Below are 26,136 nucleotides of genomic sequence, written 5' to 3'. Positions count from 1 at the left end.
AACAATTCTTGCACAAGTAAGAGAGTGGAGATGCTGGGGATTGATCCCAGGACCTCATACATGCTAAGCATGCGCTCTACCACTGAGCTACATCCCCTTGTGAACAAGTTTGGTCCTCACTGAATGGGAACAAGGATCAATGTGAAAGATGCAGTTCGAGACAGAGAAGAAACACCAAATGATGCTCTGATGCGCCTGACCTCCTCACACAGCACCACACTTCCTCTCCAGGAACTCTGTCACAGGCTTTCTCCAGATCCACAGACACACAGTGCAACTCCATCTGACCTCCTCTTTACAGGAGAACAGAACTTTATGGTACTTGCAACAACAACATTGGCCTCACTATGGTCTGTGATCCAGTATCAAACTGCACTCAAAAAGGGCTCGCAACTAAACTGGCTAATACTTCAAGTCTGCTCAAGACATTTTTCTGTTGAGGAACTAACCTCTCAAGATAAAAGTGGAGATGCTGGGGATTGAACCCAGGACCTCATACATGCAAAGCATGCGCTCTACCACTGAGCTACATCCCCTTGTGGAGCTATATTTCCTTTGTGGCAAAGACACAGCACATCACCATGAGAAAGGACTGGTCAAAGGCCTCACTGGAGTTCATAGTCATAGTCATTGAGATGAAAGGTTTTCCTTGAATATGAGCTCTGTGTGTGATGTGAGGATGAACTACATCATGTCGTGTTTCAGGTCAGTAGAAAGAACCACAAGGGGATGCAGCTCAGTGGTGGAGCACATGCTTAGCTTGTATGAGGTCCTGTCTGTCAACATCATCGTCCATGAAGACTCCTCCCTAACCTTATCTGACGGTCTGTCCAGAACAAAAGCAAAAAAGAATTGTGATCCCTGTTGGACTCCTACTCTCACCTTGAAGCCCTTCTGCACCACCCCCACATACTTCTCTGGTGCTCCTGACCTCCTCACGCAGCACCACACTTCTGTCTCTGTCACAGGATTTCTCCAGATCCAAAGACAAACAGTGCAACTCCACCTGACCTCCTCTGTACAGGAGAACAGAACTTCGTCAGTTGTACTTGCAACATCATCATTGGGGTCACCATGGTCCATTTGTTTGTGGCAAAGACTCAGGCTGGTGCAACTCCATCTGAACTCAGATGTACAGAACTTAGTTGGTCCAACTTGCAACATCATCGGGGTCACCATGGTCCATGATCCAGTGTCAGACTGCACCCAAAAAGGTCTTGCAACTAAACTGTGTAAGTCTTCAAGTATGTTTTTCAGTAGAAGACAAGACAGACAAAATTCTCAAGATGTAAGTGGAGATGCTGGGGATTGAACCCAGGACCTCATACACGCAAAGCAAGCGCTCTACCACTGAGCTACATCCCCATACGGCTGTATACTTCCTTTGTGGCAAAGACTCTTTTTAATCAAGCCACTGACACGAGTCAGGAGGGTCACCGCATTCCAGGCTGCTACCACTGGGAATGTAGCAGTGAAGCTCACCACTGGATGACCACTCTTTCAAGAAGGCGGTTAACCAAAGCCAGTGAGAGAACCGTATGTGCAGGTGGCAGTGGTGGTGGTTCGGGTTAATCAACCTCGAGTCAAGGATGGTCCACCATCCACCATGCTCATGCTCAAAAAAAGTTTCATTTTATGTGTTTGAGAGCCCCCAACAGACACAAAACGGACTTGTCTCATGGTCAAAATGAGAACACATCCTGGCTGTAGATGTGTTGAATGTTTTTACTGTTTTGTAAAATTCTGTTTTGCAATGTGGCTTCATTATTTAACATATTTCAGGTTCCTGTTCAACTCGTGCTGGAGGGGGGTGAATGATAGTGGAGGACGTCTGACTTTGAAATTCGGGAATGATTTTGGAGCAACCTTTGAACTGCATCATGCCTTGTTTCAGGTCAGGTGGGGGAGGGAGGTGTCTGCAGGTGGGGATGTAGCTCAGTGGTAGAGCGCATGCTTAGCATGCATGAGGTCCTGGGATCGATCCCCAGCATCTCCACTCTATTGCCCTTCATACCCTATTGACCTGCTCTCCATCTGGCCACTGAGAGAACTGCTGCGCTCCGCTCAGCATCAGGTGGAAAGGGGGTTGTTTCTTTAATTGCCAATAGTCTTTGTCACCACTGTGCACAGTCCCCAATAATTCTGCACATGCTTACCTCTGACCCTTGTGGAGAAGAAGAAGAATTACTGACACGTGTGTAAAGTAATTATTCACAGGCGGCGGAATGCTGAGTGAGTGAGGAGATTGTGGTTGAGAGTGCTTGAGCAAGAGAGAAGACAGTTGGAGTACAATGGCCGGAGTGAAGCAGACACTGGAGGCCTGAGCAGACATGTAACTTGTTGGCGGGTCCAAGGTCTGACGGATGAGGCTGGAATGGAACCATTTTCTCCAGGGCTGGTCCAGATAAGAGCCACCTGGGTCTGGAGGAAAGGAGAGTGTCTTGTGATTGTTGCCATGGTTGAAGAATGGCCTGATGAAGCACGTGGGCCATCACGCTGCAGGAAAAACCTTTCATCTGCTCCTAGTGTGGGGAGTGTTTTGCACATGAAAGAGCCCTGAATGCACACATGGAAACTCGGCATCTGAGGTCATCCCCCCGAATGCTCTTCACTGAACAATGTTGCCTCTGTGATCCACCAGGAGGAAATGAGAGTGTCTTCACTGTGGTCCACATGACCACCAGAGTGCTTCACAGTTTTGGGCCAGATGCAGAAGAGCCAGACTAGAGCTGTGTATTGGCAGGGATCTTGCAATCAAAAAAATAACTCCAGTGTGCAAAAAGAACAGCAGCATATGCAAGTATCATGCCTCCAAGTAATGCGATATTTCTGCATTTTCTTATTCTCATATTTTCTTCCTAAATGTCTGAAGATATGCGATATCACAACATTAAATCACGAGTTACAGATCTATGATGATGCTCTGTCTCTCACTTGCATAGAGAATTGCACACCTGCCACTCAGCCGGTCAGAAGGTCAAAGAGATGTTTCTGAACCTGATGTGCCTCTAACTCGACCTGAACCTTCACGGCAGAATGTCACTCCCTCTAAACGAGATAACTTCACTTACTTGAGTCTCTGTTCTCATTTGAGCCTTTTCACTGAGCTCATTGGTGTTGTACTTCAATCCTGTTCAATTCATGTTGCCAGAGCTCTTGTCATTGACATTTTGGTCTATCTTTTTTTTTTCTTTCAATTGATTCCACTGAGCGTAAACTCGTGTATTAGTCTTGAAGCTTTCTTTCACGCTGGTTTCCTGATATTTCGGTGAGTACGTACAGATCTCCCATAAGTAGGAAGGGCAATAGAGTGGAGATGCTGGGGATCGATCCCAGGACCTCATACATGCTAAGCATGCGCTCTACCACTGAGCTACATCCCCTTGTGCCGATAAATTTCCTTTGTGGCAAAGACTCTTTCTAATCGAGCACTAGTATGTGATAATGATCACCAATAACACCAGCCATTGTTGCAGGTGTTTGCAGGACACAAGACAGACTACTTCTCTGGCCAAAATGAGAACAGATCCTGCAAGTTAAGATAAGATAAGACAGACTTTACTGATCTCACCAAGGAGAAATTCACTGTTACAGGAGCTCTTAGGTTGTTAGTGCAAGTCATCACAACATATTTACATCTGTACAAATGTGCAATATCGTGGTGCAACATGATGTGGGGTGTCATGTACATTGTACAATATCAGATGGTGTGTAGATATGATGATGGTTGACTGGTAACAACACAGTGTTAGCTCCACAGTCTAGTTGTACAATCTGACGGCAGTGGGGATGAAGGACCTGGGGTAGCTCTCCTTCCTGCACTGAGGGTGTATCAGTGGTACAACCAATTGACCTGCTCTCGATCAGGACACTGAGACGAGGACTGCCACAACCCGCTCCGCTCAGCATTAGGTGTACAGTTTCCATTATTGTCAGTATTTTCAGATGTCCAGAGTTGTTCAGATTCCTTCAAGCAGAAGCCCACCATCATCTGCTGCCGAGTTTTCTCGTCGTTTTCATTGGCTATAAAGGACACACGCAACAAAAGAGAGCCCTTCTGAGATGGAGACCAAGAGAGCAAGTAGGCACGCACACATTTGTGCAAACAGACCTGTAGTTCTATCCTTGTGGGGACATCTTGAGGTTTCTCATTACGACAACTCTTTCCCAGCCTTTACCCCTGAACCTAACTATGCAAAGGTGGCTAATCATAACCAGGACTATATCTATGCTGATGCACCGTCTCTCGCTTGCATAGTGAATTGCACACCTGGCACTCAGCTGGTCAGAAGCGGAAAGAAAAACCCTTCACCTGCTCCCAATGTGTAAAAGGTTTTTCACAGAAAAGCAACCTGAAGCGACACATGATCATTCACTCCGACGAAAATCCTTTCATATGTTCGAGTGTGGGAAAGAGTTTTCTCTGAAAGATTGCCTGAAGAAGCTCATGAGAGGTCACTCTGGTGAAAGACCTTTCATCTGCTCCCAGTGTGGAACATGTTTTTCACTGAAGTATGACCTGATGAAGCACATGAGTCAGCACGATGGAGAAAAAACCATTCATCTGCTCCTAGTGTGGGGAATGTTTTGCGCATGAAAGAGCCCTAAATGCACACATGACAACTCGGCAACTGAGGGCATCACCCCTCATGATTCTTTCAATTGTGCTTGTCACCTAACAATGTTGCCTTTGCTCTCCACCAGGAGGAAATGAGAGAGTCTTCACTATGACCCAAATGACCACCGGACTGGTTTTCAGTTTTTGGGCCAGATGCAGAAGTTCCATGTGAAGCCTTGTTGACACGGAGACGAGAGCTGTGTATTGGCAGGGATCTTGCAATGTGATACAGGAGTAGTGATACGGTACATTGCTATATGTTGTCGGAAGAGCCATCATTTTAAAATCAGATAATGCAGTCCAACATCATGTGTTCATTGTGATGACATCTGTCCGGTTATACTTTCAATTAAATTTTGCGCTAAGGAATGAATCGCTGATTGATTACAATGAGCATAAACTAGTGTACAAGTCTCGAAGCTTTATTTCACGCTTGCTTCCTGATATTTTGGTGAGTATAGACAGATCTTGCATAAGTAAGAGTGTGGAGATGCTGGGGATTGAACCCAGGACCTCATACATGCTAAGCATGCGCTCTACCACTGAGCTACATCCCCTTGTGACCATAGGTTCGGTCCTCACTGACTGTGAACAAGGATCAATGTGAAAGATGCAGTTCGAGACAAAGTGGGATTGTTTTGTGACTCAGTTGTGATACCAACAAGGGGATGTAGTTCAGTGGTAGAGTGCATGCTTTGCATGTATGAGGTCCTGGGTTCAATCCCCAGCATCTCCAAGTTTTTTTTTTTTATCCACACATCACTCAGTCATGTACAATAGTAATCACACAAAACTATTCTTTATTCAGTTTGGATCATGTTTTCAATAAAAAGCATTGGCTCGGTGGAGCTTGGGATCGAACCCAGGACCTCATACATGAAAAGCATGGGTATGGTCCTCACTCAGTTGGCAAGGGTCTGTTGCCCACAAGGGAATGGAGATGAGTGGTAGAGCACAGGCTGAGCATATATGTGGACCTGTCTCACTGTCCTCACACACGTTCTGCACAACCCTCGCATACTTCTCTGATGCTCCTGACCTCCTCACGCAGCACCACACTTCCTCTCTAGGAACTCTGTCACAGGCTTTCTCCAGATCCACAGACACAAAGTGCAACTCCATCTGACCTCCTCTGTACAGGAAAACAGAACTGAGTAGGTGCTACTTGCAACATCATCACCTCCTCCACAGAGTCCAGTGCACAGCCCAGGACAGAGCTGGCCCTCCTGACCAGCTTGTTCAGTCTCTTCCTGTGCTGCCCGACAGCAGACAGACGCATAGAAGAACGCTGAGGCCACCACTGAGTCATGAAAGGTCCTGAGCAGAGGTCTGCACACGGCAAATGACCTCAGTCTCCTTGGTAGATGGAGGGGATGTAGCTCAGTGATAGAGCGCATGCTTAGCATGCATGAGGTCTTGGGATCGATCCCCAGCATCTCCACTCTATTGTCCTTCCTACCTATTGACCTCCTGGAGATCTGAAAGGAGAACTGCTGTGCAGCATGAGGTACAAGTTTCTTTCTTTCTTTATTTTTTTAATATTAGGTAGGCACATATGCTCGCAAACACAATTATTGTTTCACAATGTGATCATCTCACCACCAGAGCTGTCTTTCACACTTGCTTCCTGATATTTCTGTGAGTAGGAACAGGCCACGCAAAAAGGGAAGTGGAGATGCTGGGGACTGAACCCAGGACCTCATACAAGCCTCATTTGTAGCAAAGACTCCAGCTGGTGCAACTCCATCTGACCTCCTATGTACAGGAGAACAGAAGTTAGGAGGTGCTACGTGCAACAACATCATTGGGGTCACCATGGTCCATTATCCAGTATCAAACTGCACCCAAAAAGCCTCACATCTAAACTGGCTAATTCTTCAAGTCTGTTCAAGACATTTTTCTGTTGAGGTACAAAGTTCACAATATAAAAATGGAGATGCTGGGGATTGAACCCAGGACCTCATACATGCGAAGCATGCGCTCTACCACTGAGCTACATCCCCTTGTGTCTTTCCCTTCGTGGCAAAGACACAACACTTCACACATAAAAAGGACAGGTCAAAGACCTCACTCTGTCCTTCTCCCATCCCTTCTTCCTGCCATATTAATCATATGTTTAGCTTCTTCTCACATGGTAATTTAAATGTGGAGCGACTGTATTAAAAAGTGCTGTTCGTCCTGCATGAAGCAGGTTCAGGTGACACACCTGAGCTGACTAGAGGGGTGTTGATAGACATCACGTCAATATTTCCAGGTGTAGTCACATTCATTTTCATGAAAGACAATTCCAGATTAATCGTCTTTTAAACAATCAAATCAAAGTTACTTATCGAAGTCACCATGCGTTACTGTTGTTGCCATTGTCGGGAAGCGAAAAATTACCTTTCCCTCTCTTCAGCTGCGTCTTTGAGCATGATGTCATGTGCGGGACACGCCAGTCACGTTTTCAACACGCGGGCAGCTCACGTGTCAAGCTGCTGGCTACACGGCAGTAAATAACAGGCGTGAGGAGAGAGAGACTCTGAAGTAGTGTCTGCTCTAAATGTCGGTATTAACTCTGCAGGGTCCACCAACGCGCAGAAATCACTGGTTAAAGAGAGCAAAGTAAAGTAGCCTCGCAAATGTGTCGAAAGTGCGGACTCAGAAAACTATGTACCACTTGATAGGTCAAGAAGGTGGTGGATCCTGCAGGGACTGAAAGAGGAACCAAACTATGAGGGGGTGGAGCTCAGTGGATGAAGAAACCAAGAAAGGGAATGATGCAGCTCGAGACAGAGAGACTAAACACTACAGTGGGATTGTTTAGTGAGTCGGTCGTAACCAAATGTCATTGAGATGAAATGTTTTCATTGAATCTGAGGATGAACAACATCATGTCGTGTTTCAGGTCACTGCAAGGGAGAACCACAAGGGGATGTTGCTCAGAGGTGGAGCACATGCTTAGCTTGTATGAGGTCCTGTCAGTCAACGTCATAGTCCATGGAGACTCCTCTCCAACCTCATCTGGCAGTCTGTCCAGAACAAAAGCCAGAAAGAATCCTAGTCTCGTCTTAACGCCTTCCATCACTCATAAAGCAACCCTCAACAGTTTTGCACAACCCTCACATACATCTCTGATGGTTAGGTTTACTATGAGGTAGTTTCACAACGTGGCCATCTCAGCACCAGAGCTGTCTTTCACACTTGCTTCCTGATATTTCTGTGAGTAGGAACAGGCCATGCATAAACGGATGTGGAGATGCTGGGGATCGAACCCAGGACCTCATACATGCAAAGCATGCGCTCTACCACTGAGCTACATCCCCTTGTGCCCATTCATTTCCTTGGTGGCAAAGACACTTTCTAATCAAGCACTACTATCTGAAAATATCACCAATAGCACCAGCCATTGTTGCAGGTGTGACACAAGACAGACTAGTTTTCTGGCCAAAATGAGAACAGATCCTGCAACTTAAGATAAGATAAGATAGACTTTATTGGTCTCACCAAAGAGAAATTCCTGTTACAGGAGCTCTTAGGTTGTTAGTGCAAAACAGAAATAAGTAAAAATGATTAGTGCAAACAGGTAGTCATCACAACATATTTACATCTATACAAATGTGCAATATCGTGGTGCAACATGGAGTGAGGTGTTATGTACATTGTACAATTTCAGACAGAGTGTAGATATGATGACGGTTGACTGGTAACAACACAGTGTTAGCTCCACAGTCGAGTTGTGCAGTCTGATGGCAGTGGGGATGAAGGACCTAGGGTAGCTCTCCTTCCTCTACTGAGGGTGTATCAGTCGTCCACTGAAGGAGCTGCTCAGCCCCTCAACGGTCTGGTGGAGAAAAACAGGAGGGGCTGGGGGATGATCGTGGAGGAAACCATGACAGGTTTACGTCGTACTTTGAAATTCGGGAATGATTTTGGAGCGACCTTCGAACTGCATCATGACTTTTTTCAGGTCGGGGGGGGTTATAAACAGTTGGGGATGTAGCTCAGTGGTAGAGCGCATGCTTAGCATGCATGAGGTCCTGGGATCGATCCCCAGCATCTCCACTCTATTGCCAGCCCGACCAATTGACCTGCTCGAGATCACGGTTCCCAGTAATTCTGCTCATGCTTACCTTTGACCCTTGTGGAGAAGAAGAAGGTCCTCACAAGAATCGGTCAGGATTGCCTCACAGACAGGACTGGCCTGTTGTTGAAGATCAGCCGTCATAACTCCTCAGTTAATAGTTGACAGTTGCATATCCACTTCGCAAAAGTGAACAATCTGCTGTTTAATGTTCTGCGTGAGGTTTTTGTGTGTGCAGTGTGAAGTTTGCAACTTCATCATGAGGCACCTTCAAGGATGTGGCATCAGCTTCATTGACTTTACAAGCGAAGAAAAAACAAACATGAAAACACCTATTTTTACTGTAAAATATGTGGAGCATGTTTCAATTTTGGTGTTTAAAAGGGAGTTTCCATAAATAATCATTTTGTTGAAACTGTTCTAAAAAAACAGATATAGTCGTTACAATATCAGTTCAGTTATATCCAGCAGCATATCCAAGTCTCTATGTACTGATCTTGCCGACTTAAATTATCAAGACAATATCTATGCAATCAAGCATCGAAGTATCGAAACAATATTGCAGTCAATTGTGTATATAATTTGTCTGAAGATAGTGATGTGGGATGTGACAACATTAAATCACGAGTTACAGATCTATGATGATGCGCTGTCTCTCACTTGCATAGAGAATTGCACACCTGCCACTCAGCCGGTCAGAAGGTCAAAGAGATGTTTCTGAACCTGATGTGCCTCTAACTCGACCTGAACCTTCACGGCAGAATGTCTCTCCCTCTAAAAGAGATAACTTCACTTACTTGAGTCTCTGTTCTCATTTGACCCTTTTCTCTGAGCTCATTGATGTTGCACTTCAATCCTGTTCAATTCGTGTTACCAGACCTCTTGTCATTGACGTTTTGGTGTTTCTTTTTTTTCTTTCAATGATTCAATTGATTACACTGAGCGCAAAGGTGTGATTCACACTTCCTGAAATTTTGGTGAACACAAACATTTCTTGCATAAGTAAGAGAGTGGAGATGCTGGGGATCAAACCCAGGACCTCATACATGAAAAGCATGGGTTTGGTCCTCACTGAGTGGTAGAGCACATGCTCAGCATGTATGAGGACCTGTTTCACTGTCCTCATACATGTTCTGCACAACCCTCATATACTTCTCTGATGCTCCTGACCTCCTCACACAGCACCACACTTCCTCTCTAGGAACTCTGTCACAGGCTTTCTCCAGATCCACAGACACAAAGTGCAACACCATCTGAACTCCTCTGTCCACCAGTATCAGAGTGGACTCAAAAAGGCCTCGCAACTAAACTAGATAAAGATAAAGTGGTAAAGTAAGATAAAAGTGGAGATGCTAGGGATTTAAGCCAGGACTTCGACATGTGAATCACGCACTCTATCACTACATCCCCTGATGTCTGTTTATTTCCTTTGTGGCTAAGACTCTTTTTATTTATCAAGCCACTGACACATGAGTCAGGAGGGTCACCACATACCAGGCTGGTGCCACTGGGAATGTGGAGATCACCACTGGATTGACCATGGGGCCCATTCAAGAAGGCAGTTAAGCAAAGCCAGTGAGAGAACCGAATGTGCTGCTGGCAGAGAGATGGTTCGGGTCGGGCTTGCTTTGATCTTTGACCACTACCTCCGTCTCACAAAGGCGATGGATTGGTGTCAGGAAATTAATGTGCAGGGGATGTAGCTCAGTGGTAGAGCGCATGCTTAGCATGCATGCGGTCCTGGGATCGATCCCCAGCATCTCCACCCTATTGTCATTCCTACCTGCTCTGGATCTGAAAGGAGAACCTCCGCTGCCCGCTCAACATAAGGTAGACATAATTTCTATTTTTAACATCAATAATCTCTGAGGGCTCCGTTTCGAGCAATTCAGCTCATGCTTACATCTGACCCTTTTAGTGAGGAAGTACTGATGCCACTTCCGTACGGACAGGCTGTGGGGGAGGGGAGGTGTAACCAGTGGGGGATGTAGCTCAGTGGTAGAGCGCATGCTTAGCATGTATGAGGTCCTGGGATCGATCCCCAGCATCTCCACTCTATTGCCATTTCTACCAATTGACCTCCTCTAGACCGGGACACTGAGACAAGAAATGCTGCGACCCGCTCAGCATCAGCCTTCTTCTTTAATTGCCAATAGTCTCTGCCACCAGTCGGCACAGTTCCCACTAGTTCTAATGGCAGCCCATCTGTATCACAAAGACTGGTACTGGTGATGCAATGGAGGCCCAATAGTTTGTCAGGCAAAGCGCAGACAAAAAAACAACAAAACTGATTGGCCCACTCTGACACTCCTGGGATTCCTGACGGCTGGTCCAGCCCTTACTTCAACCCAGTCCAGCGGGATGTTTAAGGAGCTTTGAATAATTTTGTGGAAAATATCTCAACAAGTGTTTAAATTAAAGCTTTTTTTTTAACATATCAAACCCTCTACATTCATTCTTAATGAATAAAGAAGAAGAACATATGGCTGGAAGAAGGAATGGTACTTGGTTATTTTAGAATTCTGATTCCATTTTTGACGCTTCTCGTTGGGAATAAAGCAAGACAGACAGGTCACTGAGCATCAGCTGTTTACTTTTGGACTGGCACAACCTTACAAACTGGAGGATGATGTCTTCTTTGGCTCAGGGCCGAGGGCTCCTTGATGGCGTCCCCCAGAGAGAAAACCAAGAATGACAACCAAAAAGAATTAGAAGTATAACAAGGACATAAATTATTCTGCAGCAAATCATTCGTGCTGCTTGAAGAGCTGTGGGGGCATTTGGGAGAGAAACCATGATGAAAATAACACCATCATAAATAATAAATAAATAAATAAACCTAATAAATAACCTAAATATCTACCAGTGAATCTCTAACATAGCTAACTGGCATCACATAACATGTCTGACTGAAACAAATGCAGGGATGCTAAATATTTGAACAAAAGCCCCACAAAAGGATAAAAAAATAAATAAATAAAAGTTGTTGGGATCCTCACTGACATTGGCAATAAAGATGATTCTGAAGTCTTATTGTTCTAAAGAAAGATGATCAGGAATATAAATGGATTTAAGAATGAAGGATCTGTACCTAAACAAAGCAACAGTAGGAACAAACCATTACATACAGGAATTCAAACCATGTACATTCTCTTCATAAACTGTATCCATGGTTACGAAGCAGTGGACACTCGGGCTCACATCCAATGAAGCCAATGTGTGACATGAACTGTGAAATATGTGCTTAAGTCACGTTTCAAGGCGTGTTCGGCTGTCGGTAATGAGTGACATTTCCTTTACAGCGTTACTTTCATTTAATAGGTGTTAAAAAAAGTGACCGGTGCAATTGTTGTGTCCCGTGATTCTTCAGGTGATGGTTAAACCTAAATCTTTAAGTGACAGAGGTTTTTTTGATGTGAGTTTTCATGTGTCTACTCAACTTCCATTTTAGAGCAAAATATTTCCCACACTGAGAACAGCTGAAAGGCTTTTCACCAGTGTGAACTCTCGTGTGTTTCATAAGGTCACCTTTCAGTGAAAAACATTTGCCACACTGGGAGCAGATGAAAGGCTTTTCTCCAGTGTGAATTCTCATGTGACTCTTCAGGCTACCATCTTGTGAAAATCCTTTTCCACATATAGAGCAGATGAAAGGTTTTTCTCCAGTGTGAGTTCTCATATGCAGGGTCAGACTACCTTTCAGTGAAAATTCTTTTCCACACTCGGAGCAGGTGAAAGGTTTTTCACCTGTGTGAACTCTCATGTGATAATTCAGGGTGCCTTTCTCTGAAAAACATTTCCCGCACTCGGAGCAGATGAAAGGTTTTTCGCCAGTGTGAACTCTCTTGTGACTAATCAGGGCACCATTCCGTGAAAAACATTTTCCACACAGTGAGCAGGTGAAAGGTTTTTCTCCAGTATGAACTCTCATGTGACCATTCAGGTGGCCTTTATGTGAAAAAGATTTTCCACACTGGGGGCAGGTGAAAGGTTTTTCTCCAGTATGAACTCTCATGTGACCATTCAGGTTGCCTTTATGCGAAAAACATTTTCCGCAGATGGAGCAGATGAAAGGTTTTTCTCCAGAGTGAATTCTCATGTGGTCCCTCAGTTTCTGTCTCTTCTCAAACCGATTCCCACAAAGCAAACAAGTGAAAGGTCCAGGGCACGAGTTAATGTGTTTAGTCAGTTCAGCCGTTGAGAAGCAATTCTCTCCACATCCAGTGCAGATCAGTGACTTGTGATCAGCATCATCTGGCTCCTCTTTAACATCAAAGTTTGGATTCTCAACTGAGTTGGAATCTGACTGTGTGTTTACGGTTTCTCTCCAGTCTTCACTGTCATCAGTGTCTGATTCAGAGCCCGGTGACCTCTGGTGGTCAGGATGAAGAGGTGTATCCAAGGTGCCAGATGCTTCTGTTCCACTCGAATCATCTCCACCTGCTCCTGTTTAAAGTAAAGTAATGCACAGACCATTTAGAATCGATATATCGAAGAAAACATTTTAGAACATCATACTGAAGAGCATTATAGAGAGATTATCTGTGAGTTCATGACAATTTTAAATGTCCCTCTTATATATTATATGAAGAAAAATTCATCAATGTGGTTATTTGCTGTAAATTCTAACTTACTAGACTGAATATTATAAGAAGGTAATAACCCTGGGCACAAAATACAAGCTTATTTGTCCACCTGCACAAATTTCCAGTTTGTAACTAGTTTGTTAATAGTGCTCTTCAAAATGATTCCAACAAATAAAGCTCCACCTGAGTTTCATTTATTTACAGAAACTTCACGAAACATTCCGAAGTTTAAAGAGGAACTAATCTAGCGATGTAAATGCTGTTGGGACGCAATTGAACAGGTAGCGATGTGTCTGTTTGCACAAAACTCTCAAAACACTCTCTCTCTGACATCAAATATTTGCAAAAGAAAATGTGCACAAGCCCTGTCCATCGCAAAGGCTTAGTTTCCCGGAAGCTGTTCTGCCTAACCACACCCACTCTGCTGCGACTGGTCAGGAGGAAACCTTCAGCTGGCCCAGACTCATGAGAAACGTATAACCATGAGCGAGGGGGGAGACAACAGTGTTGATGCTGTCTCCAAAATCAATAAAGGCAGCAAGCCACATGGGGCATATTTCAACAGGCCACGGTGCAAAATGGAGCTCGGTGTAGTTACTATTTTAGACAGGCAGATGGAGGAGACCTGTAACTTTAATCTGAGCAACACCTGTGGGTGTGTTTCTATGTTAGTAAACGGCACTGAGACAAGGGCGGCTGCAGTTACGCAGTAGGAGAAAAACGGAGAGCCAGAGGGTGGATTCGACTATGAAGAGGAATATTCACTCTGGTGAAGACTGTACCATGTGCCATTTGCCATCACAGTCCCGAGCAGTACATACTGGAGCTGATTTATATTCAAACCACGGGGATGGAGGTAGTGTTTTATAAAGAAGAGACCATTGCAAAATTGTCAGTATTTCTGACTTTACTATTTACATGTGTTTAAGTAAAATGGACATTTCTGTTTCATTTTATAATCTACTGACAATATTTCTTCCAAATTCTAAATAAAAATATTGGCATTCAAAGTATTAATTTGCAGAAAATGACAAATGGTCAAAATAACTAAAAAAAGATCTATGTATGCAAAGAAAACAAGAACATCACAATAGTCATGTTTTAACTTGGCAAGAGTTCAGGAATCAATATTTGGTGGAATAACCCACTTTTACATTGTTCTTTATTCCACTCCTGGTGCAAGAATTCAAGTTGCTCAGCTTTGTTTGATGGCTTGCAACCATCCAGCTTCCTCTTCATCACATTCTAGAGGTTTTCAATGGGGTTCAGGTCTGGAGATTGAGCAGGCCATAACAGGGTCTTGATCTGGTGGTCCTTCATCCACACATGACTAAGACTAACTAACTTAAATTAGTGGCTGTATTTCCAGCTACAAAAACGTGCATCTCTCTCCCCACTCCTCTGTTATATACTGCCATGTAGCCGGCAGCTCGACACATGAACTGCCCACGTGCTGAAAATGTGACTGGCGTGTTGCAAATGACCGAAAGACGCAGTCGAGGAAAGCAAATGTCAATATTTCACTTCCCAACAATGGAAAAATAGCAACGCCCAGTGACTCATTACTGAAAAAGCAGTTTTGCTATGCTATGTGACACAGTATTGTGTCACATAGCATCAAGGGTCTCCGCCCTTGAGAGGAGCTCTGTAACAAGTGCTCACTACACACTGTCAGCCAGGAACACTACACAGGGAACATCATCATAAAAAAGACACACTTTTTGATCATTTTCAAACTGTACTGTACTGTACTGTAAAAGGAGCGATGAAACCCCTTGCTTCTCTTCATAGAAGGGCTGTGACTCTCCTGTTGCTGCCCAGGTCCACTGCAGCACCATCAGCACCCAGGGCAACCCATTCTCCTGCCCAAGTGCTGGCAGCTGATCCGCTAGAATTCAAGTCAATGATAGCATCACCTAGCGATGCATGGCACTGCTGCATGAAATTCCAAGGTGCTAAAAATATGCCGCAGTTTTATTTTTAACTCAGCAGACCAGTTTAGAGTCCAGTGGGTCATCCAGACAGGACAGCAGCCGAGGAAAAAAATCAAAATTGATCTGGTAAATATTAAGTAAACAACTCTCTAATAAAGGACACTATTGTAGCATAAAAGATCAGATTTTCTGGTGGAAGACATGCAGTCATTTGGCCAGTTAAAAAAAAAGGAGGTGTATATTTCTCAGAGGATCTCACAGTACCCGTTCGTCATTGCTGGAACCAGAGGGTTTAGATGGTTTAACAGTTTACCCACCGTACATGGATAGTTCCATTTGAGTGCGGAGTGAAAAACAAGGGTAAAAAATAATGATCTCACACACGGAACATACATTTGTGATCCGTTGTTAGCTGATGTGTCGCCTGAGATGTGCGGGTTTCCCGATGTGTAACACGCAGTTCGAGTTGTTTATTTTAATGAAATGCAGCTGCAGCCAGGAGATCAAACAGTTGAAGCTCGACAGATGGAGGAATTGGGTCCCAGAACGTTATTGTTTTAGATTTAATAACGTCTGTATCTGCCAAATACCCAGACAACGTAACTGATCACGGTCAACCTAGACACGGATATGACGTCACTACATCAAAATGTGGGGAAAAAAACCGACCAGTATTAAATCTTGGGAGACAAGTATAGATGTTTAATGTAGTCATGAGAGTCTCTCTCTGTGTGTGTACCTGCTCTCTCGGTCTCCATCTCCAGCAGGACTCTCTTTCGTTCCGTCTCTCGTCAATAGCCAATAAATGCGTGGTGACAAGTCGGCAGCAGGTGATCGTCCGCAGCAGCTATCAACAGCTGCGTGAAGGAACCTTTGGAATTCTGCAGTCTGCGCGGTTATATCCACCAGAGGAGAACAAAAGAACGCGAGTCCGCTTCAGTGGTTCGAGGGAAAGAAAATGGCGGAGAGGGCGGTGCCTGTCTTTTCTACGGTGGCCCATAGTAGGAAAAACTAATAAAATCACAATCGTATTAAATCGCTCAAAAAACGCAAAGACGTGTAAACACAAACAGATCGGTTCTAGAGAGTAAATGAAGTCGATTGTTTGGTGGCAATCACGTCTTTTTTGTTGCTGTTTTCAGTTTATTGTTTCATTTAATGTCAGAGACAAAGCAGAAGACAAAATATTAAATTAACACATGCAAACATTGGTAAGTAGTTTTAATTACATTAGTTATGGATGAAGGGACAGACCTTTCAAAAACCGATCATTTAAAGTATGTGAGTGGGTACAAGTTCTTTGCCTCATCTACCGGCTGATGAAGGTGAAGGCACCTATTTGATGGGAAGAGACAACTGTCATAAATAAACTAACTAAAACTAAATAAAATAGAGATCCAACTGCAATGAAACCTCCAGGAGAACATGAAAAAAATTGATAGAGTCAATGAAGCAAGTGGGGTCTTGTTGGCATGCAGACACCCAAATGAAAAGGCCTTAAAATCCATGTCTCAAGAACATTCAAGAATTCATTTGTTCTGTGAGTCAAAAGACTCATATAGGGTGGTGAAAATAACAGAACTGATCCCTATTTCAAATGCAGCCATTATCCTTCAACTTAATCTGGGCCAAGACAATCATAATAACACTGGAGAATGTACTTAGTGGAGATATGACAAATTAACTTGAAAAATGAAGATCTGGTGATCAATGATGATGGAAATATGTCACCATCAGTATTATGGGACGCACGGAAAGCAGCAATGAGAGGCACCATCATCTCTATTAGCTTGAAGATGAAAAAAAAACCCAACAGAAACTGAAAATAAAAAAGATGATAAGGAAGACAAGTCATTCCCAAAAAAGCATGAAAAGGTTAACCTAAAAAAACCATCTAATGCGTCTACATGCAACACCGTGAGCTGACCCCTGCAACACGATTCAATGCAGAAGTCCGCCTGAGACAGTTGATGTGTGACACGCTAGGAGATTGCGTGTTGTCAAAATGTGCAGGTCTCATCATCGTGGTGATGCTTCGATGTAAAGAGCGTCTCAAAGTTCACATAGAGTGTGGTGAACTTCAAAAACTGACCGAATCTGTTCAGTTTTCCATCGACTGACTCCCTTCGGGAGCGATCCACAGTACTCCATATTAACATGGAACCAAATCGGTACACATGCTTGTGCGTAGTGTATAATGCAGAAAAGAACTTTCCCTCGTGAAGAAAAATCTGAGCAAAAATCACAACATTCACAAAAAAATTGCAATTCGATTGCCCACCACCGAAATCGTCCTCGGAGGCAATTCAACATGAATCTTTCTATAAAGTCAGCCAACATGTGGATCACATGCATGTTCAGCTTCCTTTTTTTGCACAGATGGCATATCACACATAGTGTCGAAGACATGCTTTTCTCCGGAGTTCAATTTAGATGTGTAGTATCTGACATTTCTCACACTAGGAGCAGTTTAACGTTTCTTTCCTAGTGTGAATTCTTAAGTGCTTATTCAGAGAGGCTGAAAATGTAAAGCACTGTCCACAATGGGAGCAGATGAAAGGTTTCTCACCAGTGTGAATTCTCATGTGACGCGTGAGGCCACCTTTCTGAGTAAAACATCTCCCACACTCGGGGCAGATGAAGGACTTTTCTCCACTGTGAATTCTCATGTGCTCCTTTAGGTTGCTGCTCAGTGAAAAATGTTTCCCACACTGACAGCAGTTGAAAGGTTTTTCACCAGTGTGAACTCTCATGTGTTTCTTCACGTCACTACTGTGCGAAAAACATTTTCCACACTGGGAGCAGACAAAAGGTTTTTCTCCTGTGTGGACCTTCATGTGATTCTTCAGACTGCTTTTCTGAGAAAAACACTTTCCACATTGGGAGCAGATGAAAGGTTTTTCTCCAGTGTGATGAGTCATGTGATCAATCACGCTTCTTTTGCTCCTAAAACAAGACCCACACTGAGAGCAAATGAAAGGTTTTTCTCCAGTGTGAATTTTCTTGTGATTTTTCAAGTTGCTTTTCAGAGAAAAACATTTTCCACACTGGGAGCAGATGAAAGGCTTCTCCCCTGTGTGGCGCTTCATGTGGTCAATCAGGCCTTTTTTGAATGTAAAACAACTCCCACATTCAGAGCAACCAAAAGGTTTTTCTCCACTGTGAATTTGCTTGTGACTCTTCAGGTTCCCTTTATGTGAAAAACATTTTCCACATTGGGAGCAGATAAAAGGTTTTGCTGCACTGTGAAGTCTCATATGGTTCCATAGTTCTTTTCTCTTGTCAAAACGATTCCCACAAAGCGAACAAGTGAAAGGCCCACAGCAGGATTTCTTGTGTCCAGTCAGTTCAGCATTTGAGGAGCATTTCTTCCCACAACCAGAGCATACCAGTAATTTGTTATCCGCATCATCAGCCTCCTCTTTCACATCAATGTTTGGATCCTCAACAGTGTTGGAATCAGACAGAGTCTTGCTGGTTTCTCCCCAGTCGTCACTGTCATCAGTGTCCGATTCACTAGACAGTGACCTCTGGTGGTCAGGCTGGAGAGGTGTATCCAAGTCGTCAGCTGGTTCTGTTCCACCAAAATCATCTCTGTCTGCTTCTATTAAAAGAAAAGGACATGATTAGAGAGGCCATTTAGAATCAGTATATACCATATTTTCCAGCAAGTCATTTAAGAACATGTGAAATATATAATCTGGCATGTTCTTTAACATAATTCCAGACAAGAGAAAACATTATGTTGATATTATGTCAACCTGATAACGTTGATTCTGTCCCACAAGATTATGATGGCAAAAGAAAAAGACCATAGCTACAGAATGGCAGGAACACTGCAGCTGCTAGCGGAACAAAGCTCCATGTCACATTTGAAGTCGGAGGCGTTGAATAGAAATTACTTTGTGGGAGGACCTTTATGGAGTTTCCACTTCATGGATCCAATTTTCATACAGTAGTGTATTATAATTATATTATTATAACTTTTTTTTCTGGTGTGATAAAAATATTTCCACAATTCTCTCCTAAAATGTTTGTTTATCATTTACATGATTGATGATTTCCCAAAGACATTGATCGAATGAGAATGTGTTGATGGAACCAAACTGGCATCATGTAGCCTTAGCGCTGCCTGAGAGACAGTTTGACAGTGATCAGTGAACCAGCAGAGGGGGACACCACCAGTACCGCAGCAGATGTCAGTTGAATTCCCAACTATTTTCACCCTTGTGTTTTGTGGAGGCGGCAGCGCAGTGGGAGGGACATTATGTGTGTGTTGATGTGATCCATGGCAGACAACCGTGACAGAAATGTATTTGGACCGCTGGCTCGAACAAAACCAACCTTGATCCACAGATTGGGAGTCGACTACGATCATTATTAAGAGTGTCTTGTATTAGAAATATATTTTAAACTACGACTGTGATGGGTTTTTTTTTTATCAACAAGCTTACCAAGACCTGAATCTTAGCCGCTCCGATTTACAAAAAAAATCTTGAACTATTTGCCTTTTGACTTGATAATTTCATTGAGTTACTGAGTCACCATCAATACGTGTTGTTTGTGTGACGACAAACTATTTCATTTCAAACTGAGAGAAGGTGTTTCCATATTTATTTCCATCATCGCTTCAATGATGATTCCTCATCTTGTGACTGAAAATGTTTCCCAGAAGAACAACATATAAAGTGGTTCATCACTGTTACATGACTCTGTAACTATGACTCTTGTTAGACTAGACAGACTACTTTTGTTTTCCCTGTGTTTCGCTGCTTTGTCAGCAGTTTTGCACTAGAATTAGGTCAACCAGATGCTGAACAATATTCCTACCTGATTTAACGTGTGTGTATCCCATGTTGTCCATCCCTTTTGTTTCTTCTTCGGAGGTTCCAACAATATTCAGTGGCTGGTCCCTCCTGATTCCTGGTGCTGTGAACAGAGGTGTCACAATCCATGTTCCCCACAGTTTTATTTTAATGTAAATAATGACTCATATTACGAAAACATGGCGTCTGTTCGGACAAACATTTGATCAATTGGCATGAAAGTTTGACAGCACGGTCAATCACTGCAATAGTTCAATAGAATATAGAGACAAACAAAGGTCAGAGGGAAGTTTGGCTTCGGCTTCATATCTGGACGCAGTGTGGCTTATTGAGAGTGACACAGTGTTACTTCTTGTGTGTGTGTGTGTGTGTGTGTGTGTGTGTGTGTGTGTGTGTGTGTGTGTGTGTGTGTGTGTGTGTGTGTGTGTGTGTGTACCCGCTTCCTCGGTCTCCATCTCAGCGGGACACTCTTTCGTTCCCTCTCTCGTTTATACCCGATGAATATGTCATGTCAACTCAGCAGCTGATGATCGTCGGCAGCAGCGAACTCTGGACATCTTCACCGACCACAGGAGAACAAAGGGACGCGAGGCTCCTTCCGTGTTCTAAGAGTCTTCTACGGACCGCGGAGAAAAACAACAGTCGCATTTTACACTAAATCGTTGACGACAAAAGAGACACTCCTTCACATCAAATGTGCCTCCGAGAATGACACAATCTTAGTCCGACCATCAAGTTTGAAGCTGACATCGCGTCCGTACGGAAGTAGCAGCAGCTTATTCGCCGCTGGGGTTAGAGGTAAGAATAAGAAGGATTATTGGTAACAGCGTCCCCTAGTGGCAAGGATGAGTGACAGGTGAACCCGACAACAGGACCGGAGAAGTTCTGCATGAAGGAAGATTGATGGGCCTGGCATGTCTGATAACACATGGTATTTCCACTCTCTGAGCAACCTAGTGCTCCTCCGGCACTCCACATTCACTTTTTCACCAATGTTTTCCGCAAGCAGAGCTTTGTTTAACTGTTTACATAGTGTAATCAACAGGGTTTAGATTGACACGTTCGGCTTCCTTTCTGAGTATTCGAATTATTTTGACTCGGACTTTCCCGTACCTGCTAGTATAGTCAGCTCTTTCCTCCCGTCAGCTCCTTCTTTGTTTTGCCTCGCAATCCACCGTCCGTAACGGAGCTCCACTCGTCCATTGAGCTCCTCGACATCAAGAAGATACAGGCGTGTTGCCCCCTCCTGGACAAACGTGAGTATTACAATCCCAATGCTCCATTTCATAAATGTATGAAACGAGTGATTGGGAGAGATCTGTAGTTTGATGCACTGTAAGGTTCAAAGTTGATGCATCTCATATTTACCACCATACAAACATGCTCTGCTGATTCCTCTTCCTGACATTCAGAGTCACCAGCTCCATGTTTTCCTGCTGGTTTCAGAACACAGTGACCTCATCTTATCCTTGTGAGCACAGCTTCCTTGTTTAATCGTAAAATTTAGTGAAAGTCATTCACAATTATTCAGCTGCGCATTTCTATTCCCATCCCTTCATCACTTCTCCTCTGTGTAAGCAACACTTCAGGATTTATCCAGAGAGAACCTGTGACCCCAGTCAGAACCAAATTCACCTTTTATTTCTTGGGATGCCAATGAAAAAACGTCATATTCTATGATTATGGTCACATCAGAGGACTTCCATAGTCTTACACGCCTTTGATGTCAGTTGCTTGTGGCTGTGGTTGGGTCATGCCAGAGATAAAATAAAAAGCTCAGGTGAGGCGTTTAATTAACATTAATTCAGATGCTAATTTCATTGAAATCTAAACAATCAACTGACCAACAAGTCAAATACATGACAGTAAATAAACAAGTCGCTGAAACAGGTCGCTCCATGTCAGTCGCAAATGTTAAATAAGCCATTTCCTCAGAAAGCTGAGCGTAGTGTCCCAATAATGCTTACAATACTATGCTGTTAGCGTGTTCTTGAGTGTCTCTGGGGTTATTCTAAAGAACGTTCTTGGTAGAATCTGTAATGCTGGGTTGTTGGAGTAAACAAATGCTTGCATGAGGAAACCATTATTGGCCGCTCTTGTGTTGCTCACATCTTCCTTTAAATTACATTTAGAACAGATACAAAAAAGTTACCATTAATCACGAGTAAACTGAGCTTTAGTGCAATTGAGATTCATATTTTAATCTATTATCAATATGCAACACCGCGAGCTGACGTCTGCCACACAATGGAATACATACATATTTAGTGGGTGGACTTAACGTGCCATCGTCTGACTCCCTTCTGGAGTCGATGCATTGTAATCTATATTAAGGTGGAACCCAATCTAATCAGAGAATTGTGTGTTGTGTGTGAATAATGCAGAAAACAAATCTGTCAAAATAATTTGCTATTCAGTACAAATCGTCCAGTCCTTGACAGCACTTCAGCATAAATCTTTCTCTAAAAAGTTTGTGGGGCACGTGTGTTCAAGCTCCTTTTTGCACAGAAGGTATATCAAACTGAGAGCGTCTCTTCCCTAGTGTGAATTAAGATGTGCTTCTTCAGGGAGGCTGCTTTGGCATAACACTTTCCACACTGGGAGCAGATGAAAGGTTTCTCACCCGTATGAATTCTCAGGTGACGCGTCATGCCACTTCTCAGAGTAAAGCATTTCCCACAATGGGAGCAGATGACGGATTTTTCTCCACTGTGAATTTTCATGTGATTCCTTAGGTTGTCGAGCCTGGAAAAGCATTTCCCACACTGACAGCAGTTAAAAGGTTTTTCTCCAGTGTGTATTCTCATGTGCTTCTTCATATCACTTTTATGCGTAAAGCATTTTCCACAGTGGGAGCAGACATAAGGCTTTTCTCCAGTGTGAATTTTCTTGTGAATTTTCAAGTTGCCCTCCTGAGAAAAACATATTCCACACTCGGAACAGATGAAAGGTTTTTCCCCATAGTGCTGCTTCAGGTGGTCAATTAGGCCATTTTTAAATTCAAAACAACTGCTACAGTGAGAGCAAACAAAACATCTTTCTCTAGTGTGAATTCTCATATGCCTTTTCAGGTTACCTTTTTGTGAAAAACATCTTCCACACTGGGAGCAGGTGAAAGGTTTTTTTGCACTCATACGAGTCCACAGTTTTTTTCGTGTCCCACGACCTTTCCCACGAAGGGAACAAGTTAAAGGTCCATGGCAGGATTTCCTATGTCTAGTCAGTTCAATCTCTGACAGGCATTTCTTCCCCCATCCAGAGCAGGTCAGTGACTCGTGATCAGCATCATCTGTCTCCTCTTTCACATGAACTCTGGGATTCTCAACAGAGTTGGAATGTGACTGACTGTCACTGGTTTCTCCCCAGTCTGCGCTGTCATCAGTGTCAGAGTCAGAAGACAGTGACCTCAAGTGGTCAGGGAGGAGTGGTGCATCCAGGCAGTCAGCTGGTTCTGTTCCACCAAAATTATCTCCATCTGCTTCTTCCTCAAGTAAATGAGAGGACATGATTAGAGAAGCCATTGAGAATCAATATTTCCATTTACCATGGACCTGCATCTTTTACTCAGGTGAGACATGCACATATTGAAAACATATCATTTCACATATACATTTTACTGTTCACCTGTTGATCGGCAACCACAAACCTGAATCTTGACTGCAACAATTCTCAACTATTCCTGAAAAGCTATTGGCATTTAGACTTGATCACTATATAGAAATCTATGACTTACTGAGTCAGCATCAGTACAAGTGTTTTTGTCACAGAAAGTAAATTATTTTCTTTCTAAATGAAACCTCGCTTTAATGGAGGTTCAACATGGAGAACAGATAAAGTGGCTCCAGAATTATCAACAAGAGTCGATAAACTGTTTACATTTCAGAGAAGTGAGGAGCACTGTGATTTTCAGAGTACCACGGTCACATGACTCAGGATCGAGTTGGACTAAACAGAATAGTTTGCTTTTCCCAGCGTTTTTCTGCTTTGTCAGCAGTTTTGTATTTGAACTATACCACACTGGAAATGAGAGCAGATCCTGAACAATATTCATACCTGACTTAACATGTACACATCTCGCGATGTCCCTCTCTTTTGTTTCTTCTTTGATGGTTCCATCATTATTCTGCTTCTGGACTCTGCTGATTCCCTGTCCTGTGAACATTCAATGGAGAGGTCAGAGCCCACATTCCCCACTGGCGTGTACAGTAGTTGACGCTATGTGTCGGTTTGGACGAAAGGTGCATCAAATGTTGTTCGACTTTGTCAATCATTCCAATAGTTCAAATAGTTAAATTCTGGTAGATTTGGAAAATACACGGCCTGTGTCACCAGAGAGAGGAGGTTGGAGCAATATCTGGAGGCAAAATCAGAAATAGTCGCTACGTGGTTAACTGTGAGTGAGAATGCGTTGAGTAGTGTGTGTGTGTGTGTGTGTGTGTGTGTGTGTGTGTGTGTGTGTGTGTGTGTGTGTGTGTGTGTGTGTGTGTGTGTGCCTGCTGTCTCGGTCTCCATCTCCAGCAGGATTCTCGTTCGTCCCATCCCTCGTTTATAACCGATGAATTTGTCGTGAAAACTCGGCAGCAGATGATGGTCGGAAGCAGATATCAGCCGATGCTTGAAGGAATCTTTCCAACTGTGGACATCTTCAGCCACCAGAGAAGAACAAAAGAACACGACGCTGCTTCAGTGTTCTGGCAGAACACTTCGACTAAACTCGGAGAAAAATAACAGTTCTATTCCAGAACAAATGGTATATAGGGTTAAGGTAAGATCCTTCTTCACAACGCTGCCTTTAAACAAGACTCTCAGTTCGATCATCAATTTTTGAGTTTAAAGCTGGCGGCGCGTAGAACGGAAGTAGTAGTATTTTTCTCCGCAGGGGTCAGAGGCAAGTCAGAGAAGGATTACTGGGAACAGCGGCCACTAGTGGCGGGGAAGATTGTAGAGTCACACCGACAGTTGCACGCGGACACATACCCCAGCAGAGGGGGCAATTGTATCAGCTGTCGAGTTTTCATGTCAGGCCCAGGCAGGAGAAGAGTCCAGGTCTGAACTACATGTGAATCTGAATGAGTCTCCTTTTACTTATGAACAAAGACGCAAACTGTCACAGTTATTGCAAAAATGTTGAGATGGTTTTAGCACTAATACAAATACGAAAACAGGTAGTTATCACCTTCTTAAACATCGTATTTGGACGGAGATTCGCCCTCCAATTAAACAGCTTGCTTACAGAGCATCCCCTGAGAAAAGGGCAGAGACTGAGCATCAGGTAGCAGGGTTATTAGCTGACATGCTAATGGAAGACAGCTGCAGCCCCTGGGCCTCACTGGTGGTCCTTGTTTTTAAAAAAAAGATGGCAAATGAAGATGCTGGATTGTCATTTGAAGGCTGTTGCAGTGAAAGACTCACTTCCACCAGTTGATGACAGCCTCGACACCTTGGCAGGTTTAGTACCTCAGACCTTTCAAATGGTTAGTGGCAGGTGGAGAGGGCTGAGGAGGCCCGAGAGAAAACTGCCTTTAACACTGGCTGGGGACTTTATCAGTGATGAGCAATGACGATGGCTCTGACAAAAGCTCGTATGATGGAGCTTGTCCTGTGGGGCCAGCCCGGGCAGATTTGTCTTGTTTACTTAGACAACATATCTATATCTATAGTCCAACATTCAAAGATCACGCCCTTCATTTAGGGGAAGTTTTGAACCGAATCCAATCTGAAGGTCTGAAGGTTAATTCAAACAAATGTCACTTTGCCACAGGGATCATGTTGTGTTTTTGGGACATGTTGTTTCTCAACATAGCCTTGAGCCTGATCCACGAGAGAAGGTGAGAAACAGGCAACTCCTAGCACTCCTTCCAAAGTGTGGGCCTCTGCCTCTACTATCGGCGCTTTGTGAACCACCTGGCTGGGAAAAATGTGGCATTTGAATGGACGGCACACTGTGAAGGTACTTTCATCTACCTTAAACACGTCCTCACGTCTTCACCTGTGGTAACTTCGCCGAACCTTTCCCTTCCATTTAAGATCTGCACTGATGCTTCCAAAGACTCAGTGGGGGCTGTGCTGGCACAAGATGGCATGGAACGTGTCGCCTATGCTAGTCAGG

General features: G+C 43.7%; 2 protein-coding genes and 13 non-coding genes across 22 annotated transcripts; 6 read left to right on the top strand and 9 right to left on the bottom strand.

Annotated features, from left to right (window-relative positions):
• Positions 1 to 25: 25 nt before the first annotated feature.
• On the bottom strand, positions 26 to 97 carry trnaa-agc (transfer RNA alanine (anticodon AGC)). Its single transcript has one exon. It is a non-coding gene; the product is annotated as a tRNA-Ala (tRNA).
• Positions 98 to 464: 367 nt separating this feature from the next.
• On the bottom strand, positions 465 to 536 carry trnaa-ugc (transfer RNA alanine (anticodon UGC)). The gene has a single exon. It is a non-coding gene; the product is annotated as a tRNA-Ala (tRNA).
• Positions 537 to 1,293: 757 nt separating this feature from the next.
• trnaa-ugc (transfer RNA alanine (anticodon UGC)) lies at positions 1,294 to 1,365 on the bottom strand. The gene has a single exon. It is a non-coding gene; the product is annotated as a tRNA-Ala (tRNA).
• A 559-nt stretch (positions 1,366 to 1,924) lies between these two features.
• trnaa-agc (transfer RNA alanine (anticodon AGC)) lies at positions 1,925 to 1,996 on the top strand. Its single transcript has one exon. It is a non-coding gene; the product is annotated as a tRNA-Ala (tRNA).
• A 1,315-nt stretch (positions 1,997 to 3,311) lies between these two features.
• trnaa-agc (transfer RNA alanine (anticodon AGC)) lies at positions 3,312 to 3,383 on the bottom strand. Its single transcript has one exon. It is a non-coding gene; the product is annotated as a tRNA-Ala (tRNA).
• Positions 3,384 to 5,103: 1,720 nt separating this feature from the next.
• trnaa-agc (transfer RNA alanine (anticodon AGC)) lies at positions 5,104 to 5,175 on the bottom strand. Its single transcript has one exon. It is a non-coding gene; the product is annotated as a tRNA-Ala (tRNA).
• A 107-nt stretch (positions 5,176 to 5,282) lies between these two features.
• On the top strand, positions 5,283 to 5,354 carry trnaa-ugc (transfer RNA alanine (anticodon UGC)). Its single transcript has one exon. It is a non-coding gene; the product is annotated as a tRNA-Ala (tRNA).
• Positions 5,355 to 5,987: 633 nt separating this feature from the next.
• trnaa-agc (transfer RNA alanine (anticodon AGC)) lies at positions 5,988 to 6,059 on the top strand. The gene has a single exon. It is a non-coding gene; the product is annotated as a tRNA-Ala (tRNA).
• Positions 6,060 to 6,549: 490 nt separating this feature from the next.
• Positions 6,550 to 6,621, bottom strand: trnaa-cgc (transfer RNA alanine (anticodon CGC)). The gene has a single exon. It is a non-coding gene; the product is annotated as a tRNA-Ala (tRNA).
• A 1,230-nt stretch (positions 6,622 to 7,851) lies between these two features.
• Positions 7,852 to 7,923, bottom strand: trnaa-ugc (transfer RNA alanine (anticodon UGC)). The gene has a single exon. It is a non-coding gene; the product is annotated as a tRNA-Ala (tRNA).
• Positions 7,924 to 8,590: 667 nt separating this feature from the next.
• Positions 8,591 to 8,662, top strand: trnaa-agc (transfer RNA alanine (anticodon AGC)). The gene has a single exon. It is a non-coding gene; the product is annotated as a tRNA-Ala (tRNA).
• A 1,712-nt stretch (positions 8,663 to 10,374) lies between these two features.
• Positions 10,375 to 10,446, top strand: trnaa-agc (transfer RNA alanine (anticodon AGC)). Its single transcript has one exon. It is a non-coding gene; the product is annotated as a tRNA-Ala (tRNA).
• A 216-nt stretch (positions 10,447 to 10,662) lies between these two features.
• trnaa-agc (transfer RNA alanine (anticodon AGC)) lies at positions 10,663 to 10,734 on the top strand. The gene has a single exon. It is a non-coding gene; the product is annotated as a tRNA-Ala (tRNA).
• Positions 10,735 to 11,288: 554 nt separating this feature from the next.
• On the bottom strand, positions 11,289 to 16,140 carry LOC128752282 (gastrula zinc finger protein XlCGF8.2DB-like). Its single transcript, XM_053853346.1, has 2 exons — positions 15,941 to 16,140; positions 11,289 to 13,127 (listed from the first exon to the last, which is right to left on the bottom strand). Exons 1-2 carry the CDS (start codon positions 15,957 to 15,959, stop codon positions 12,073 to 12,075), a joined length of 1,074 nt encoding a protein of 357 aa, XP_053709321.1. The 5' UTR covers positions 15,960 to 16,140; the 3' UTR covers positions 11,289 to 12,072.
• Positions 16,141 to 16,405: 265 nt separating this feature from the next.
• LOC128752245 (oocyte zinc finger protein XlCOF20-like) lies at positions 16,406 to 24,764 on the bottom strand. Of its 8 annotated transcripts, none has more exons than XM_053853253.1 (7): positions 24,521 to 24,762; positions 24,081 to 24,179; positions 22,651 to 23,508; positions 21,396 to 21,463; positions 21,141 to 21,273; positions 20,032 to 20,130; positions 16,406 to 18,805 (listed from the first exon to the last, which is right to left on the bottom strand). In XM_053853253.1, exons 1-7 carry the CDS (start codon positions 24,564 to 24,566, stop codon positions 17,661 to 17,663), a joined length of 2,448 nt encoding a protein of 815 aa, XP_053709228.1. In that variant the 5' UTR covers positions 24,567 to 24,762; the 3' UTR covers positions 16,406 to 17,660. The 8 variants fall into 8 exon arrangements, with proteins under 8 accessions (XP_053709228.1, XP_053709229.1, XP_053709234.1 ...); XM_053853254.1 differs by having other exon boundaries at positions 22,651 to 23,505; XM_053853261.1 differs by lacking the exons at positions 16,406 to 18,805; positions 20,032 to 20,130 and adding an exon at positions 20,488 to 20,643 and having other exon boundaries at positions 24,521 to 24,764.
• Positions 24,765 to 26,136: the final 1,372 nt, after the last annotated feature.

This window comes from Synchiropus splendidus, chromosome 1, assembly GCF_027744825.2.
Source record: "Synchiropus splendidus isolate RoL2022-P1 chromosome 1, RoL_Sspl_1.0, whole genome shotgun sequence".
NCBI lineage: Eukaryota > Metazoa > Chordata > Actinopteri > Syngnathiformes > Callionymidae > Synchiropus > Synchiropus splendidus.
The sequence above is the reverse complement of the archived record's forward strand: the minus strand, read 5'-3'. Positions and strand labels throughout refer to the sequence as shown.